The sequence below is a fragment of the Oryctolagus cuniculus genome, chromosome 6 (assembly GCF_964237555.1).
Source record: "Oryctolagus cuniculus chromosome 6, mOryCun1.1, whole genome shotgun sequence".
In the NCBI taxonomy this organism is placed as follows: domain Eukaryota; kingdom Metazoa; phylum Chordata; class Mammalia; order Lagomorpha; family Leporidae; genus Oryctolagus; species Oryctolagus cuniculus.
In genome coordinates, this window is record NC_091437.1 from 22991779 (window position 1) to 23004501 (window position 12723).

A 12723-nucleotide genomic window follows, 5' to 3' on the forward strand; every position below is an offset into this window, starting at 1 on the left:
CAGCGCCGGACCCCTTAAAAAATTTACGTCTAAAACACAAGTGTAACTGTTAAAATTATTTGCAGTCAGAAGTAATTCTCTGTAATTTCAGATATCTCTAACCATCTCCAGTATCATTTCGTTGTTTTTTTTTTTTTTTTTTTTTTTTTGACAGGCAGAGTGGACAGTGAGAGAGAGAGACAGAGAGAAAGGTCTTCCTTTGCCGTTGGTTCACCCTCCAATGGCCGCCGCGGCTGGCGCGCTGCGGCCGGCACTCCACGCTGATCCGATGGCAGGAGCCAGGAGCCAGGTGCTTTTCCTGGTCTCCCATGGGGTGCAGGGCCCAAGCACTTGGGCCATCCTCCACTGCACTCCCGGGCCACAGCAGAGAGCTGGCCTGGAAGAGGGGCAACCGGGACAGAATCCGGTGCCCCGACCGGGACTAGAACTCGGTGTGCTGGCGCCGCAAGGCAGAGGATTAGCCTAGTGAGCTGCGGCGCCGGCCAATAGTTTTTTCTTTGCAAGATTTTATTTATTTGAAAATCAGAGTTACTAAGAGGGACAGGTAGAGAGAGGGGGAGAGAGAGAGAAAGAGATTTATTTTCCATCTTGGTGCACTCTCCGAAGAACTACAATGGTCAGTGCTGGGCCAGGCCAAAGGCAGGAGTTTCATCCCGGTCTCCAGGGACCCAAGCAGTTAGACCATCATCTGCTGCTTTCCCAAGAGCATTAGCAGGGAGCTGGGTTGGAAGAGGAGTAGCCAGAACTTGAACAGGCACCAGTATAGGATGCTGTAGAGGGGTGCTGTAGATGGTGGCTTAACCTGCTGTGCCGTAATGCCAGCCACCACTAATAGTCTTTTGATCAAGACTTCAGAATGCCTGTTTCAGAAAAACTGAGATCCAAAGCCAAACTTTTTAAAAAATGTTTGAGAAACAGAGGGGAGAGAAAGGTTAAGCTTGTGCCTCCTGCTTTGCCCCTCAAAATTTTCTCTACAGTCCTGTTTCAAGGCCAAGTCCTGGAGCCAGCAGCTCCTTGCAGGCCTCCCATGTGCTTGACAGTAACTCAATCACTTGAGGTGTCAACTGCTGTCCTCCAAGGTCTGCATTAGCTGAAGGTTGGGTTCGGGAGGCAGAGTCGGGAACTCTGATAGAAGATGTGGATGTGTTAAATACTAGGTCAGTGCCTGCCCCAGGACTTCTCAGTCGTGTTGGTCCCTAGCAGTCCTTTGCTCACAGGTTTGTAATAGAACATGGTTTTTCATGGAAGCAGCTTTGAAGGAATTTGGAGGATTTCAAATTCAGAGTAACTGGGAAACTTGATGTTCTTAGGAAGAAATTGAATTCATGTGTGCATATGGCTTATAACTACCATGAAATTAATTTATGATATTTAAAATCTTTCAGTTTTCATAATTGATTCTTTTTTTTAATTGAGATTTTGTTTTGGTAATTTATTTGTGAATGCACTTATAAAGATCTGTGACTTAGTAAATCCAGTCTGCATTTTGAAATTTGTATGTAAGCCTGTTTTTCCTTTCCCTTTTTTATGCTTTGGAGAAATTATTTGGGCTGTCATTTAGAGTAAAACTTTTAAGCTGGTTTTGCTTTTTATTTTCTTCTTTTCTCTTTTTTTTAACCTCCTAAGAACTTTGACCAGAATAAGCTGGAAGAAGAAATGAGAAAGCGAAAAGAAAGAGTAGAAAAATGGCGAGAAGAGCAACGTAAAAAGGCCATGGAAAACATAGGGGAACTGAAAAAGGAAATTGAAGAGATGAAACAAGGGAAAAAATGGAGCTTAGAGGATGATGACGGTATATTTGATTTTTAGCCTAATATTGTAGAATTATGAGTCATACTTCATGATGGGATTTGGGGAGGCTTTTTGTTTTGTAGAAAAACAGACATAATGTTTACTCTCCTAACCACTTATAATTTAGTGGTAATAAGTAAATGGGATTTTTTTCTCGTCCAAAATAGAGACTGTGTACCCATGAAAGAGCTTCCCTTTCTACTCCCCATCCACACTGTAGCCTCGAATCTCACAGCCTCTGGGAATCTGGGAATCAGTGTACCTGGCTCGTACATCGGGCTTATTTCTCTTGGCGTAATGTGTCTAAGTTCATTTGTGTTGTGGAATTTTCTTTATAAGGCTGAATTGTACTCCCTTATATATCTCTGCCTCATTTTGTTTATCCATTTATCTGTTCCTGGATGCTCGGATTTTTTTTTTTAAGTTTTATTTTATTTATTTGAAAGACAGAGTTACAGAGAGAGACAGAAAGATCTTCCATCTGCTGGTTTACTCTCCAAATGGCCGCAACCACTGGAGCTGGTCCAGTCCGAAGCCAGGAGTCAGGAGCTTCTTCTTGGTTTCCCACGTCGGTGTAGGGGCCCAAGGACTTGAGCCATCTTCCGCTGCTTGCTTAGGCACATTAGCAGGGAACTGGATTGTAAATGGAGCAACCAGGATTTGAACCAGCACTTTATGGGATGACAGCACTGCAGGCCAGGGCTTTAACCTGCTGTGCCACAGCGCTGGTCCCACTTAGATTTTTTTCACTTTTTAAAGTTTTATTTGAGAGACCAGCAAGACACAGCACTAATTTGCATGTTTAATTCCTAAATACCCACAGTGGCGAGGACTGGGCCTATCCAAAGTAGGAAGCCAGGAAGTCAGTTCAGGTCTCTCAGGTGCTGGGCAGGGCCCCATTTACTTGTACCAACCCTGGTGCCTCCTGAGGTCTGCCTTAGCAGGAAGGTGGAATCGGGAGCTGGAGCTCAGTCCCGTATAAGGCACTGCCGTATGGGACTGAGCCAAGTCTCCAGAGTACTGACGGGCCGGCCGAGCACCCCGCCTGGTGTCGGCTTTTGATTATCACCAGTTGGGCTGTGAACATGGATGCAGAAACACCTGCTGAGTTCCTGTCCCCAGTTCTTTGGGTGTGTGTGTAGTGGTAGGATTGCTGGGTCAATATTGTGTCTTTAAATGCTCCTTTTAATGTTTATGTTTGAATTTCACTTGTAGAGTTCAGTAAGAATTGCTGATGGATGTTTAAGAGTAAAGAGAGCTATAGGCATAGTTTGTAAATAGCGGTTTTATTTGTTTACTGCTTGTGTGAATGTTGGTAATGAGAGTAAATTAAGGGTGCGCTTTTAGCTCCCTCCTGATGTTTCATAATTGAGGAGAGACGCTTTTCCCTTCCATATCAGATTTTCTGTTAGTAAATTGGAAGGTTTTGGACTTTTATATTATAGGAATATCGAATTTTGGTCCATTTTCTGTGAAAATTACTAAGAGTGGTTTAATTAGATGAATGCATTCTGTCTATAAGTGGTCTTAATTATGTGAAAAAGATTATACTGTGTTGATTTAATAGAGGTGCTTTTTTTCCTAAAGGTAATTGAGGAGAAAATTAAAAACATAGTTTAACAGAGAAACTCTTTAAAACAAACCTATTTTCATTTTAAAAAAAAGATTTCTTTATTTGAAAGGCAGATCTAGAGGGAGTGAGAGAAAGAGAGGTCTTCTGTTTGCTGGTTCACTCACTGAATGGCTGCAGCGGCTAGAGCTGGGCCAGGCTGAAGCCAGGAGCCAGGAGCTTCTTCCAGGTCTCCAGTGTGTGTGCAGCAGCCCAAGCACTTGGGCTATTGTCTGCTGCTTTCCCAGGCACATTAGCCAGGAGCTGGATCAGAAGTAGAGCAGCAGGGACTTGAACCCGTGCCCATATAGGATGCTGGACCCACAGGCGGTGGCTTCACCTGCGTAACCTGCTACGGCGCTGGCCCTTCATTTCTTTGAAAGGCAGAGAGAAAGAATCTCAGATTCTCTGGTTTACTTCCTGGATGTTCACACCTGGCAGATCTAGTCTAGGCCAAAACCACATGCCTGGAACTCAGTCTGAGTTTTCTGTGTGTGAGCCAGGTACCCAAATGAGCCATTGCCTAATGCAAGGTGCTCATCAGCAGGAAGCTGGACTACAAGTGGAAGTGGGACGTGGTCTCATGCTCTGTTGTGGAGTGTGACTTCACTGTTATACTAGACGACAGACTTTTTAGTTCTTCTAGCAGTGTAGCTATAAAATCTAATACTGGAGACCAATTTTTAAGGTGCAGTTCATTTTTTTTCCCTTTTCGGTGAATTGATTTGTAGGCCATTGGCTTTTTTTTTTTTTTTTTTTTTTTGACAGGCAGAGTGGACAGTGAGAGAGAGAGAGAGAAAGGTCTTCCTTTTGCCGTTGGTTCACCCTCCAATGGCTGCCGTGGCCGGCGCGCTGCGGCCGGCGTACCGCGCTGATCCGATGGCAGGAGCCAGGAGCCAGGTGCTTTTCCTGGTCTCCCATGGGGTGCAGGGCCCAAGCACCCGGGCCATCCTCCACTGCACTCCCTGGCCACAGCAGAGGGCTGGCCTGGAAGAGGGGCAACCGGGACAGAATCCGGCGCCCCGACCGGGACTAGAACCCGGTGTGCCGGCGCCGCTAGGCGGAGGATTAGCCTAGTGAGCCGCGGTGCCGGCTGGCTTTTTTTCATTCATCAGTATTCTTGTTATTCAGAAGGAATCCACTGCTTTCCATAAATGTGAGAACTTCGAAGTGTAAGCATCCGAACTGCAGTGTGCCTGGCATGGAGGGGTGGGAGAGGGCTAGCAGGGTGGGCGTGGCGTCAGTCTGGCAGAACACCCGTGCGAGGACAGTGTGTTTTGGTATTTCAGATGATGAAGATGATGCTGCAGAAGCTGAGAAGGACGGGAATGAAGTGGAGGGTGAGGAGTTGGACCCGCTCGACGCTTACATGGAGGAGGTGAAGGAGGAAGTGAAGAAGTTTAACATGAGAAGTGTGAAAGGTGGCGGGGGAAATGAGAAGGTACGCTCTTCTCTGCATGTGAACTCTGTGCTTTCTGTTTCTTTCCCTTCTCAGAGCTGGCAGTACTGTTTCTCGGTGCCAGAGACACCGAGATTAGGTGTGAAATGTTCTTCAGCAGGCCACTTTGCCCTCCATACTGTGTTTGTGCAATGTCTTTCCTTGCTCATTATTTCTCAGTACGTCCTCTACAGACTTCTCCAACACTTTCCATTTTTTAAAAAATGATTTTAGCTATTTATTTGATAGGTAGAGTTATAGACAGTGAGAGGGAGAGACAGAGAGAGAGGTCTTTGATCCCCTGGTTAATCCCCAAATGGCCGCAGTGGCCGGAGCTGAGCCAGACCAAATCCAGGAGTCAGGAGCTTCCTCTGGGTCTCCCACGTGGGTGAAGAGGGTCTAAGGACTTGGGCCATCTTCCACTGCCTTCCCAGGTCACAACAGAGCTGAATTGGAAGAGGAGCAGCTGAGACTCAAACTGGCACCCATATTGGATGCCAGTGCCACAGACAGACAGAGGATTAACCTACTGTGCCACAGTGCTGGCCCTTAGCACTTTACTTTTTCAAGTTTTCATACTTGACTCTTGTCATCCTGTTCTGGCTTTTTTTTTTTTTTTTTTTTTTTCTTTTTTAAGATTTATTTATTTGGAAGTCAGTTATAGAGATAGTGGACGAGACAGAGAGAGAGAGAGAGAGAGAGAGACAGAGATTTTCCATCTGGTTCACTTCCCAGATAGTTGAAACAGCCAAGACTAGACCATGCTGATGCCAAGAGCAAGGAGCTTCATTTCGGTCTCCCATGACGGTGGCAGTAGTTCAGGCACTTGGGCCATCTTTTGTTGCTTTTCCCAAGACTTATCAGGGAGCTGGATTGGAAGTGGAGCTGCCAGGACTCCAACCATTGACTCTCTTTTTCTTTTCTTTCTTTCTTTTTTTTTTTTTAAATGAGATTTTATTTGTTTACTGGAGAAGTAGAGTTGCATACAGAGGGAGAGACAGAAAGAAAGGTCTTCCATCTATCTACTGGTTCACTCCCCAAATGGCAGCAATGGCCAGAACTGGGCTGATCCAAAGCTAGGAGCCATGCTGGTGCAGAGGCCCAAGCACTTGGGCCATTTTCCAGTGCTTTTTCAGGCCATATCAGCTGGATTGGAGGAGGAGCAGGTGGGACTAGAACCGGTGCCCATATGGGATGCTGGCACCACAAAGCAGAGGCTTAGCCCACTCTGCCATGGTGCCGCCCCTTCCCCCTTTTCATTTTAAATAGCATTTATTTATTGCCTCTTAACATTATAAAATTTTGATTTTTTTAAAAAATATTTATTTATTTATTTGAAAGGCAGAGTTATAGAGAAAAGGAGGGATTGACAGAGAGAGAGGTCTTATTGGCTGGTGTACTCCCCAAATGGCTGCAGTGGCCAGTTGGACTGGTCCAAAGCCAGGAGCCAGCAGCTGCTTCTGGGTCTCCCAAGTGGGTGCAGGGCCTTGACCATGCTCTGTTGCATCCCAGGCACATTAACAGGGAGCTGGATTGTAAGTGGAGCAGTTGGGACTTGAACTGGTGCCCATATGGAATGTTCCCATTGCAGATGGCTTTACCCACTATGCCACAGCACCGGCCCCATCATTATACAATTAAAATTTTTTTTGCATTTACTCTTTGTGCTTTTCCCCTTCTAAAATACAATTTCCCAAAGGCTGTGAGCACTAATGTTTTGCTTATTTATTCATCTGAACTCTTAGAATAGTGCCTGATTTGTTTCATGAGTGAAAAATAGTCTATATATAATCATTTTATAAAACTGTATTATGCAACAAACTATATTTGAATCCATTATAAAATACAATGTATTTCATTTAAACTTCTATGCTAAGGAGCACAGCAGAGTCTTCTCTATGATTAAAGGATCACAATGAAGTTGATTTGAATCATAAGCTGTGACTGTTATTGTGCTTCGTTTGGCATGTGAGTTCTGTTTCAGTTTTGCAAACTTGTATCTTCCCTTTCGATTTTAGAAGTCTGGACCCACGGTCACAAAAGTCGTCACTGTTGTGACAACCAAGAAAGCAGTCGTGGACGCTGATAAGAAGAAGGGGGAGCTGATGGAGAACGACCAGGATGCCATGGAGGTGATTCCTGGTTCGGGGACTTTGTGATCCTGTCCTTGGAGGGTGTGCAGTCAGTTCTGCAGATTGCCACTGGAAGGGACTCCTGCTGTTCTTAGCCGTGCAGTAGTTCTGTTGTTAAAGAGACCACTGGTGAACCTTTCTGAATCTTTCACTCTCTCCTTCTCCCACCCCACCCACCTCACCCCAGGAGTCGAATATAAAGGGAAGTGAAATGGCAGTGAGTTTTACATTTCTTCCACTAACATGCTGTGAAGGTTTATGTAATAAGTGAGAGCAGTAGGACAAGCTCATTAAAGCCATCTCTGAGAATGGTTTTTGCTTTATATTGGCATTGTAAGTTTCTGTAAGGGCAGAGAAAAAAGAAATTGAAAAATTCCTCAGAACCTGGTACTTCATTCATAAAAACTGACTTCATTTTAGGTCAGTTTGAAATTAGGAGTTTTAAGTTTTTTGGAGCAGCACAGAAGTACAGGCCAAGTCATCTATTTTAGAAAGCAAAAAAATAAAAGCTGTCGAGTGGTGTCTGGAAGAAGAGACTTTTAAACACTAGGACTGTTACTTCTCGTAAGAGGTAGAGTACTGAACCTGAACTCTCTGTTTTAAACTATAGTATTCTTCAGAGGAAGAAGAAGTTGATCTACAGACGGCCCTTACAGGCTATCAGACAAAACAGAGGAAACTGCTGGAACCCGTTGATCATGGAAAAATTGAATATGAACCATTTAGAAAAAACTTCTATGTTGAAGTTCCAGAACTAGCAAAAATGTCTCAAGAGGGTAAAATTCTTTTATTTATGTGTTGGTTGCAGTGGCAACAAAAGAGGATTTGTCTTACTTTGTCCTGGATAAACGGGGTGGGCTGTGAGTTAAAGGGGCGTGTGTTGGGGATTATTAGAAAAGTGAGCAATAATGACTTCAGCTTATGCATCTGGTATTTTTAGCATTGAAAATACTAATGTGAGGTTAAAAATATTTCTGTGAGTCCTTACCTTCGGAGATTTGAGTTAGCAGCTTTAGCTATTGTGTGTTATTGGTTGGATAGAGATAGTGAGGCAACTCTTGCTAGGAGGGTAAGTGGTTTGAGTTACCGTTCACTATTCTTTAAGATTTATTTATTTGAAAGTCAGGATTATGGAAAGAAAGGGAGAGATCAATTAAGAGATTTTCCATCTGCTGGTTCACTTGCCAGATGATTGCAACAGCCAGGGCTGGGTCAGACTAAAGCCAGGAGTTTTATGTGGTTCTCCCACATGGGGCTCAAACACTTGGGCCATCTTCTACTGCTTTACCAGGCCATTAGCAGGGAGCTGGATTGGAAGTTGAGCAGCTGGGACGCAAACTGGTTCCCATTTGGGATGCTGGCATTCCAGGTCGTGGCTTTATCTGCTATGCCACAGTGCTGGCGACATTGCCTTTTTGTGCTGTTAAAAAACCAAAAACTAATTGTTGAAGTCTGGGTTTTTATTTTTGATTTTTATTTTCAGTTAATTATGACGGTAATCGCTTTAACTATCTAAATCTTTTGATGCTTTCTCCTGTATCTTTGATAATATTAAAAAAAAATTATCGATATGAAAATATCTTTGATAATATTAAAAAAGAAAGGAGTTAGAATTCTTGATTGTCCCATTCCTAACTGAAAAGAAGACACCAACAAACAGTATTTAAGGGTTTTTAATCTGGGTTTTGCTTTGCAGAGGTGAATGTATTTCGATTGGAAATGGAAGGTATTACAGTCAAAGGAAAAGGTTGTCCCAAACCAATTAAATCTTGGGTCCAATGTGGAATTTCCATGAAGATCTTAAATTCCCTCAAAAAGTAAGTGGTGATGATTGTGTATATTTTGCCGTGTGTTGGTACTCAAAATAGTCCTTTCACACAAATAACTTCCTGTGTTGTGTTTTTACTCTAATAGAAAAGCTTTTTTTTTTTTTTAAACTTTTATCTAGTAAATATAAATTTCCAAAGTACAGTTTATGGATTACAATGGCTCCCCCCCTCCCATAACTTCCCTCCCACCCGCAACCCACCCATCTCCCGCTCCCTCTCCCATTCCATTCACATCAAGATTCATTTTCATTATCTTTATATACAGAAGATCAATTTAGTATATATTAAGTAAAGATTTCGTCAGTTTGCACCCACACAGAGAAAAGCTCTTTTTCTTAAATGTTTTCATGTACTTCAAGAAGTTGGTAGAAAATGGAATTAGATGATAAGGCACAATTTCCATGACCATTCTGAAGTACTGTTGAATAATTTACATATCATGAAATTTAACTCTTAAGGTCTGTAATTCAGTGTTAGATTTATGGAGTTGTGCAGCCATCACCATAATGTAATTTTAGAGCTTTTTTTTTTTTCATTCTGAAATGAACCTGTGTCTATTAGTGGTCATTCTTCTCCCATTTCCACCACCCTGTACTGCTATCTATAGAACTGGCTATTCTAGACCTTTTATAAAAATGGGGTTATGCAGTATGTAGTCATTGGTGTGTGTTTTTTCATTTAGCATGATAATATCTTGAAGATTCATCTGTGTTGTAAAATGTCCTAGTTCTTATTTCCTGTTTATTGCCAAATAATATTTTGTTGTATGGATTAGTCACATTTTGGAAGAGCTTATTCTTAACATCTCTCAGGAACTCGGAGTCCTCAGTTCTTACCTGCTTTTCCTTTGGTTTTTCTTTTCAGGCATGGCTATGAAAAGCCCACACCTATCCAAACCCAAGCAATTCCTGCCATAATGTCTGGACGAGATTTGATTGGCATTGCCAAAACAGGAAGTGGAAAGACCATTGCTTTTCTGTTGCCCATGTTCAGACACATCATGGATCAGAGGTCCTTAGAAGAAGGAGAGGGGCCAATAGGTACAATACTTCTCATTAAACTTTTAAAGGATTAACAGCTTTGTTGTCAGTTAATCAGAAGGACATGATGTCTTATCATTTCTTAACTATGACAATAAAGATATCTCTGTGTCCATATCCTTTTTCAATATGGCACTTTGGGGCTGATTTCCCCTTACCAGCAGGTGGAGTGAGACTTTCGGAGCTCTGGAGTGACATCTCAGAAGTACAAAAACAGCCTCTCCGGCACAGCTCAGTTTTTATGCTCTGACTCAGCAGGTAGCCCCTCGTGCATCTGTCTGTTTATCTGCGTTGAGGTTTGTTCTAGCCGAGTGTCGGTGGATGTGCTGAGAACTAGGCAGATGTGATTTCCGAGTTTTCTTGGTAACGGCCTTAAGGCTGCAGTGCCAGCATTTGCTCCAGCATTAGGCCTTCTGATTCCTATTTCTTGATTCATTTGGGCATCTTCTGCAAATGTAAGTGGAGTTCTGGAAAGTTGTCCAGCCCCTCTCTTGGAAATACAGGGCACAGTATTTTTCTCCTCTGTCTGTGCCCCTCAGACCAAGGTTGTTTCCGGAAGCAGCGGTATGGCTTCTGCAGCACAGTGAGTCACTTGATTTTCTTTGATTTGCAGTTGAGAACTATTTGCATTCTGTTCAACCAACCATTTTCCCAAGGGTTGAGTGTGGCATTTAAGTCTCATTTATTTTCCTGTAGCATGTTCCTAAAATCTACCAACACTTACCCTTCACCACAACCTCTGCTGTTTTAAAGTTTTTGAAATAGAGCTTTCAGAGGTTCATAAAACAAATACAAATAAAAATTAGACTGAGAGATCTAACAGTTGAAAGCACAGCCTCTCAAGAATTTTGATGGTTAGGGATTTGACATATTTATCTTTTCAGCTGTCATCATGACTCCGACTCGAGAATTGGCTTTGCAAATCACTAAAGAATGTAAGAAGTTTTCAAAGACCTTGGGACTTCGAGTGGTGTGTGTTTATGGAGGAACAGGAATCAGTGAGCAGGTAGGTATTTATAAATGAAACGTTCAAGTTCTTGTTCTTTTCTCAAATTGAATGATCAGTAAACGGAGTGATCTTGAATTTTAGTGTTTCAACTAGTGATTGCCTCTAAAATCTTAAAACATACTCAGTGTGCAAACAATTGTAGAATTGGATTAGGTTATGATGGATACATACTTTCTGGAGATTGTAGACAATCGAGACAATAGTTAATAATAGTGTCATATATTTAAAACTTACTAAGAGAGTAGATCTTTAATATGTCTGCCTAAAAGAAAAAATGCTAGCTGTGCGGTGATGTTAGCTAGCCTGATTGGGGTGCTGATTTCACAATGTGTGTGTATTGGAACGTCACATTGTGTGGCACCTTTGCAGCACAGTGGGTTAGGCTGCTACTTGGGATGCCCTTAGCCCATATACAAATGCTGGTTTGACTTCCAACTACTCTATTTTTTTTAAAAAATCATTTTAATTTTTTAAAAGATTTGTTTATTTGAAAGGCAGAGTTACAGAGAGAGGTAGAGACAGAGACGGGGAAAAATCTTCCATTCACTGATTAACTCCCCAAATGACTAAAATGGCTGGATCTAGGCTGATCAGAAGCCCACAGCTTATTCTGGGTCTCCCATGTAGATACAGAGGCCCAAGTGCTTGGGCCATCTTCCGCTGCTTTCCCAGAAACATTAGCGGGGAGTTGGATCAAAAGTGGAATAATTGGGACTCAAACTGACACCCACATGGGATGCCGGCGTTGCAGGTGGAGGCTTTACCTGCAGTGTCACAAAGCCAGCCACCTCCACTTACCCGCTATCCCCTGTTTTTAAGATTTACTTATATGAAAGAGTTACCGAAAGAGGGAGAGACACAGAGAGAGATTTTCTGATTGACTTCCTAGAGGTCATAATGACCAGGGCTTGGCCAGGGTAAAACTAGGAGCCAGGCGCTTTATCCAGGGTCTCCCACGTGAGTGGCAGGGCCCTAGTTGGATGACCTAGCAGGGAACTGGATTGGAAATGAAGGAACTGTGACATGAAACAGAGCCTACATGGGATGCCTGAGTTGTAGGCTGCGTCTTTACCCCGTACCACAGCACTGGTCCCTGGCTGCTCCACTTCTGATCTAGCTTCCTGCTAATTCGCACCCTGGGAGGCAGCAGGTGATGGCTCAATTCTTGGTTGGATCTCTGTCACCCATGTGGGAGACCTGGTTGGAGTTCTGGGTTCCTGGCTTTGTCTAGTCGCAGCCCTGCTTTTTGTGGTCAGGAGTGAGCCAGCAGATGGAACATCCCTCTCTCTCACCCTAGCTTCCAAATAAATGAATTTTTAAACAATCCATCACATTGTATGTCTTAAATATAAAAAGTTTTTTTCAGTTACACTTTTGGTAAACCTGGAGGAGGGGAGGATGAATTATGGTAATACTCTATTAGAATTTTGGAATGTTTAGAATCTTTTTTTTATGTTAGTTTTTTCTGCTTCCTCTTTTCCCACCCAAGGAAGGCAGATATTTTCTCCATTTTATAGTAAGACCTGGAGCTTGCCCTAGAACCCAGGTCTTCAGGTTACTCCAGTATTAATTTCCTCTAATGCATGCTGATATCTTTAAAAAAGTGGTGATGATTGGGGGCCGGCGCCGTGGCTCACTTGGTTAATCCTCCGCCTGTGGCACTGGCATCTCATATGGACACTGGGTTCTAGTCCCGGTTGCTCCTTTTCCAGTCCAGCTCTCTGCTGTGGCCCGGGAAGGCAGTGGAGTGCTTGGACCCTGCACCCGCATGGGAGACCAGGAAGAAACACCTTGCTACTGGCTTCGGATTGGCATAGCTCTGACCGTAGCGGCCATTTTGGAGGTGAACCAATGGAAGGACGACCTTTCTCTCTC

At 43.2% G+C, this 12723-nt stretch overlaps 1 protein-coding gene across 2 annotated transcripts in view; it reads left to right on the top strand.

Annotated features, from left to right (window-relative positions):
• Positions 1-12723, top strand: part of DDX46 (DEAD-box helicase 46) — a 59351-nt gene that overhangs the window by 14842 nt on the left and 31786 nt on the right. For both annotated transcript variants that reach the window (XR_011389733.1, XM_008255025.4), the window contains exons 5-11: positions 1627-1792; positions 4690-4841; positions 6857-6970; positions 7581-7746; positions 8667-8787; positions 9664-9839; positions 10724-10845. Coding sequence is in view for 1 of the 2 variants with exons in the window: in XM_008255025.4 (XP_008253247.2) it covers positions 1627-1792; positions 4690-4841; positions 6857-6970; positions 7581-7746; positions 8667-8787; positions 9664-9839; positions 10724-10845 (1017 nt within the window). In the remaining variant the exon portion in view is untranslated. The remainder of the gene's footprint in view (positions 1-1626; positions 1793-4689; positions 4842-6856; positions 6971-7580; positions 7747-8666; positions 8788-9663; positions 9840-10723; positions 10846-12723) is intronic.